A 6,568-nucleotide genomic window follows, 5' to 3' on the forward strand; every position below is an offset into this window, starting at 1 on the left:
AACATAAAACCATGTCTGCATTTGTGATCGGAGAAATGACAAACAACAAGTGCTACTCTACACTGCCCAAAAAAACTCACGTTTGAATTGTTCGGCGGATTCGACGAAGGAGCGTCCAGCGGGCTTGCGGCAACCACATGTGATGACCCCGGGCTGGACTCCGCTTCGTCCACGGTGAAAGCCGATCCGGCGATCGACAGCGCGAAGTTGATGTATTTCCTCGGCGACCAGCACGGATCAGCTCCAGTCATGACGAAGCGGATATTGTCCTCTTTTAGAAAGGCAAACCAAAGTAGTTTAGCTTTCACAACGAAACACACAGTGCCTTCACGACATGGCGGCGGTGGCGGCGGCAGCAACACAATTTTAAGATTGTGAAAAATTATCAATTATTGGCCGTAAGTATCATCTAGGATTTTATTTGAATTTGATGCATCTCTTTTTGTGTGTGTCTGTGTCTGTGTGTGTGTGTGTGTGTGTGTGTGTGTTGCAGTTTTTCTGGAGAAGACGAACATTAATGGCCAGACCAATGATTAAAGAATCAGGGATGGCATCTCTACTGTTGGAGAATCCTTATTATATCCTTAGAAATGTTAAACTACAGATCACATATTAGTTTGCCATGTAAAGCCTAGTGTCAAGAATTACTAGATCTTATCTGACACCTCCTTGACTCTGCACCGTACACGGATACAGGAAACCTAAAGACCAGCTGTGAGTGTTTGTTTACCTGCAGCAACTATTACTGTCCATGTCTTTCAAATGAAAATTGCATGTTTACAATGTATATGATTTGTGTTTTTGATGCAGTCGCTCCAGTCTGAAGAACGTCTCAGACCTGTTTGTGATGGGTGGAGCGCTGATCCTGGAGTCTGCTGCACTGTTACACTGGCTGGAGCGAGAGGGTTTCTGGCCTCTAGGCATGACTGGCATTTCTATGGGCGGACATGTAGGTTCTGCGCACCTCATTAACATTTGACTTAATTCGTTCATGTTGTTTCTAATCAAATTTGTTCTGAAGAACCTGTTCCATATCCTGTGTAACATATATACAATATCTATTGTTGATTTTCATCCTAGATGGCATCATTAGCTGTAACAAACTGGCCCAAACCAATTCCACTTATACCTTGTTTATCCTGGATGACTGCTTCAAGTGTTTTTACCACAGTAAGATTTAAGTTGTATTAGTGTTGCCTACAAGTCAATTCGGATTGGTCATATTTATAGGATGTTACAAAATCATAATTACCAGAGAGAAACTCAAACTTGTTTTTAGCTCAGATTTATCAAGTCAGTCAGTCATTGGTCAAAATTGAGTTTTAAAGGTGAAAATTGACTGTACGTTTTTAGTGTGAATGTATTTTGTGATCTTTTATTGAACAAATACAATTTTTTTTTTCTTGAAAATACTGCTTATTTAGCGAGTTTATGAAATGTAAGACACTTTGGAAGCACAAGAATGTAAGCGATTACACACCTAATGCATAGCTTTTGCCCTTCAATTTATGGCATTATCTCTGAAGAGCTTATACCTTTGAACTTACAGCATATTTGTCAGAAAATTGAAAGTGAAAGTATGTAGCAGTGTTATATCATTATCAGTTAAGAATATGTTTTATTAATATTTCCTTTTTAATTTTTAATAAATTTGTTGTTTGCCTTTTTTAATTCTATATAGTTTGATCAATTTTATTTCAGCTTTATTTTAGTACATCCGATAAACTAAATGAAAATTAGTAATGCTGCCATGGCAACTAGTTGAAATAAAATAAGTTTTCTTATTTTATTTCAGTTAGCATTCATTTTTTAAGTAACAAAAAATGTTTTTTTTTTTTGTTTTTTTTTTAGTTTTAGTTAACTGTAATAACCCTGGTATGAAGGAATTTCCCAGGACTTAAAGGCAGCATTAGTCACTTAGCTACTGAACTTCATAGCTATGAATACCTTTCCGTCTTCATTCCTGTGTCAGTGAATCAACAGCATCAGAACATGGTAATATAGACGTCACCAAGTTTCACTCATTCCCATTTATAGTTGTTCATTGATTGATTCAATAGACTTAAAATAAAAGTTTTAGATAACTTGGGTAACTAGGTGACTTAGCCCAGTTAATTAAAGGCTTTTTTAATTTTTACTATATGAGTGCCTTGGAGTATTTCATCTTTTCAGTTGAATAATTTTAGGTATTTTAGCTTGATTGACCTAAAATACATGAAATTATTTCTTTTTTTTCTGTTTCGTTTTTTAAAATCTATTAAAAATGTATCTGCTTTTCTGCAGGGTGTTTTAAGTCGAGCTGTGAATTGGAGAGAACTGGAAAAGCAGTATTGCGCACACCCAGTCTATGAGGAAGAAATCATCAATATGCTGGAGTATTGTGGGGTAGGTCGTTTATTCTGTTTTGTTGTAGTTTAGCTTGGTTTTATATGAAAGACACCATATCTCCTTCTGTGATCTTTTGTGATTTGTTCCTCACATAATGTATCACATTACTCGTGTTGAAGGTGCAATATTTTTGATGAATCACTCACTGACACACCCATGATTTTCAGACAGACTCTTTCCGGATGGGCCAGGAATTCGTAAAAAACGTCCCAGGCAGCTTTGACAGTCTCTCTGACCTGGATCTTACCCATGACCTTCTTGACCTCCACTCGCCAGAAAGGGACCACCAGATGGGGCTGTGCTCCTCTTGTTCTCAGCCTGGGACAGGAGGTCATGCCTCAGACTCAGCCCTACTGATGGGCCGAAGAGAGAGAGACGGGCTGGATCAGATGCTGTCCGCTGTGAGCAGCAGCAGGCCTCATTTGGACATGCTGCATGCTAAAAACATCACCTGCGGGGCTGGTCAGCGGCATTCGCTGCAGCGGGAGTCTCTCTGCTTCATGAAGGGTGTTATGGATGAATGCACACACATCGCCAATTTTTCAGGTACAGATCTGTTTGTTTTGTTGACATGGTTTGGATTGGGTTCCTGTGTTTGATCCTCTCTTTCTTGTATACTTTGTCTCCAGTGCCTGTAGATCCCAGTCTGATCATTATAGTCCAGGCAAAGGAAGACGCTTATGTTCCACGCACTGGAGTTCGCAGCTTACAGGAAATCTGGCCTGGCTGTGAGGTTCGCTACCTCAATGGCGGCCACGTCAGTGCCTACCTCTTCAAACAAGGACTGTTTCGGTAAGTCAGACTTTATGTCATCATAAACATACCATAAAAGTAGTCCATGTTTCATGCACGGTACTCCAAGTCTTCTAAAGTCATATGCCCAGCTCAGCAGATTAATTGAAAATGTCCAGTTCAAAAGAATGATTCATTTATGAATCTCTGCTTCTCTTATGAATGTGGTTAGTGGGGAAGTCAGGATAATTAGTGAATAACAACAGGCTTCTCACAAGCTTCAGAATATTTGAATACACAAATAATACGCACTAAAATCATTATTCTTTATGGTGTTTTTTTTTTCAGTCCAGGGCTGCGTTTCCCAAAAGCATTGTAAGCTTACGTACATCATAGACCCATTGAAACCAATGGAGCTATGATCAACTTAAGGTTAATGCTATTGGGAAACGCAGCCCAGATTCATAGTAACTGCATTAAAAAGAAATATTAAGCAGCACATCTATTTTCATTGATAATAATAAATTGAAATGTTTTGTAATGGCTGCTGAAAATTCAACTTTGCATCACAGAAATAAATAACATTTCAATATGTAGTAAACAGAAAATAGTTTTTTTTTAATTGTAATGATATTTTACAATATTATTGTTTTTACTGTATTTTTGATCAAATAAATGCAGTTTTGGTGAACATTAGAGACTTATTACCAACACAATTATTAATGCTAATTATTTGGTTAAATTGTAGCACATTGCTTATCAAGTGAATGAACTGTATGGTTCATCAGTTTAAAATATATGCATTAACATTTCAATTTCATCCATTATTGTTGACCTCTAGGCAAGCAATTTATGACGCCTATGACCGGTTTCTTCAGAAGTATTCCAGCCTATAGCCATGGATTTTTTTGGTACTCAGTACTGACAAGAATTGTTGGATTTTGAAAGTATGATGTGGAGATGTACAACATGAATATGATGACTGATTCTTACAGAAGAATGTGTCATTGGAACTAAACCTGGTGCTACCAGTGGCAGAAGTGTGTTCCTCTGTGTGGTACACCTCAAAACTCCATTACAAAACCCATACAAAACCTTGTCTTCCTGACCTCACTGCCTTTAATCATGTATATCATCATGACTGAAACATATTTCACCAAACGAAACAAAGATGTGCCTCCAAACCATAATTCACTTACACATCAAGGTGTCTTTAAACCTCTTCATGAAGCAGATCTCTGACAATACAGTATTTTGGATTGTAGGGCAAATGAATGAATTTGATATGCATTCGATATTTTTGTTTTACCAACAGAGAATATGCTAATTTTTAGAGAATTTTTTTTGCCTGTTTTTATAAAATAATGCATCAGAAAAATGGCCTTGTCATGGGCACGTTTTAATCTTGCAGATATATCTCATACAAAAAACAAAAAAAAATATATATATAATAATAGTGTTTAACAAATTGAGGTGAGTTGTTTGAGAACTGATCAAGTCCTATATTTCCAGTACTTAAACAGGTCTTTAGCCATGACTGGTGCTCATATGAGACAGAATTCAGGTGCTGATGGCAAGAAATATGACAATTCAAAATATACATTTTCTGTGAACTGCTGCATGTATTTCAATCCCTTAAATCCTAATCACTGCCAAATACTACAGTAACGGCTAACAATCCTAGTGTTTCAATAGACTGAAATGTTTTATGTATTACTACTGTCACTTTGTCTGATCTATCATGTTCAATATTCACTGTATTCATCATGAGCCATTCATTTGTTTCTCCACTCTAAAAATAAAAAGACAAACCAAAGTATTTATGTCATTTTTTTTTTCTTGAAAAAAATAAGTCACAAATACTGAGAGTGAAATATCATAATGACAATATGAGATCAGGTACCAAATTAATATATGGGATATAATATAGGCAGCACAGTATTATGTAAAATATAGTTATTTGGGTGTATAACAAGTCATAAGAGGTTATAAAAATATCACAATATTGTATTCTGTATCTTTATAAACAGACAATAGTATTAATACTGTTAATAAATGAAAAAGTGAATGAAAAATACAATGGTGCACCTATTATCATACAATCACCCATAATAAATTATGTATAATGTAAGAAAACAGAAATATAAGATATTGAAGCCAATATTAAGTACAAAAATATGGTTATCTGAGAGATTTAAATGTACATGTACTGTTTTAATAAACTTACGTTTTGTATAAGCTACAGATAGGTTTAAAAATGCAACGTAAAAATATTAACAAAAACAAACAATCATTGAAATGTTTTTAAAATATTCTAAAACGCACAACATAGGCGTATAAAAGGGATATTTTATTTTAATGTATCATTTTACCGGCGTTGCCTCCAATCAAATAGCGTATTTGAGTGTATTTATAATATATTAAAGCTGCATGTGTTTACTATGTTGATATTTCTCTCTCAATCCTGCGCTACTGTAGTTTGACCGACTGTACTCTGTCACCTGGAAATCTTGCCCTCATTAAACATGGAGTCCTTGGTTTTTCCCAAGCCTACTGAAGCCGTTTGCCATCACTACGTGTGACCCCTGAACCTCTGTCTCTGTGTGTGTGTGTGTGTGTGTGTGTGTGTGTGTGTGTGTGCGCGCGTGCCAGCCCTCCGCCATATTCACTGTTATCTTGCTGTGTGAAAGAACAGGAGCATTCGCGACTGCCTACAAGAACCGAAACTGTGTTTCTACACCGAGCCTGGAGACCAGCCGACGGGCATAATACGGACTAAAGCGATGGCGAGGAAAAAAAGCAAGCAGCAGGGCGTCGGGGCCAAGGATTTAGTGTCGGGACAGCAGCAGTCGAAGAAGCCCGGCGATGCGGGAGCAGCAGCGGCAGCGGCGGCAGCAGGAGGCGGCGCTGGCGGCGGAGGAGATGCAGGAGCGAGCAGGACCAATCAGGTAGCTAATGCTAACGCGTACATCCAACAACACACCTCCTTGAACCGGTTCGCGCTGTTAGCGACTTGATTTTAAATTATTTTTTACGGGCGCTATATCTAGGTCTCTGTTGCACATGCAGTTATTTGTGTTTTCGCGCTTATTTTGCGTTTTGTAGCTCCTGATTAGCGATGTCCGATTCATGAACGACTCGGATCATTTTGTGAATCGGTTCACCAAATCGGTCTAAAGGATTCGTTTACGAAGCGGACTGAATCTGTCAGAACAGTTCTCGAATCAAAACAACTGACTGATGCTGCGTTCAAGTCCTCCTGGGACGTTCGTACTTACAAGTTGACAAATCGTAATTACGACGTCAGGTGCGTTCAAGTCAGTTTAGTTGGATACAACAGGGTCTGTTAAATCTGCTTATAGAAAAAGAAAGAGCAAAGAATTCGCATCAGGTGTGTTTTGCGTTTTTAATATTTTTAAAAAGTAATTTATGAAGCCACTTTAATCTG

At 37.6% G+C, this 6,568-nt stretch overlaps 2 protein-coding genes across 2 annotated transcripts in view; both read left to right on the top strand.

The window, feature by feature from the left end:
• Positions 1–4,780, top strand: part of LOC107677374 (protein ABHD18-like) — a 7,602-nt gene extending 2,822 nt beyond the window's left edge. Inside the window, exons 6-13 of the mRNA XM_016472254.1 lie at positions 494–578; positions 687–714; positions 811–949; positions 1,081–1,170; positions 2,284–2,385; positions 2,556–2,934; positions 3,018–3,180; positions 3,962–4,780. Coding sequence (XP_016327740.1) covers positions 494–578; positions 687–714; positions 811–949; positions 1,081–1,170; positions 2,284–2,385; positions 2,556–2,934; positions 3,018–3,180; positions 3,962–4,016 — 1,041 coding nt within the window. The 3' untranslated portion in view covers positions 4,017–4,780. The remainder of the gene's footprint in view (positions 1–493; positions 579–686; positions 715–810; positions 950–1,080; positions 1,171–2,283; positions 2,386–2,555; positions 2,935–3,017; positions 3,181–3,961) is intronic.
• A 928-nt stretch (positions 4,781–5,708) lies between these two features.
• The window catches only part of LOC107677372 (protein FAM193B-like), a 14,733-nt gene continuing 13,873 nt past the window's right edge, over positions 5,709–6,568 (top strand). The window contains exon 1 of the mRNA XM_016472252.1: positions 5,709–6,068. Within this exon, the coding sequence (XP_016327738.1) occupies positions 5,904–6,068 (165 nt within the window). The 5' untranslated portion in view covers positions 5,709–5,903. The remainder of the gene's footprint in view (positions 6,069–6,568) is intronic.

Source organism: Sinocyclocheilus anshuiensis, unplaced genomic scaffold, assembly GCF_001515605.1.
Source record: "Sinocyclocheilus anshuiensis isolate Anshui unplaced genomic scaffold, SAMN03320099.WGS_v1.1 scaffold352, whole genome shotgun sequence".
Classification (NCBI taxonomy): domain Eukaryota; kingdom Metazoa; phylum Chordata; class Actinopteri; order Cypriniformes; family Cyprinidae; genus Sinocyclocheilus; species Sinocyclocheilus anshuiensis.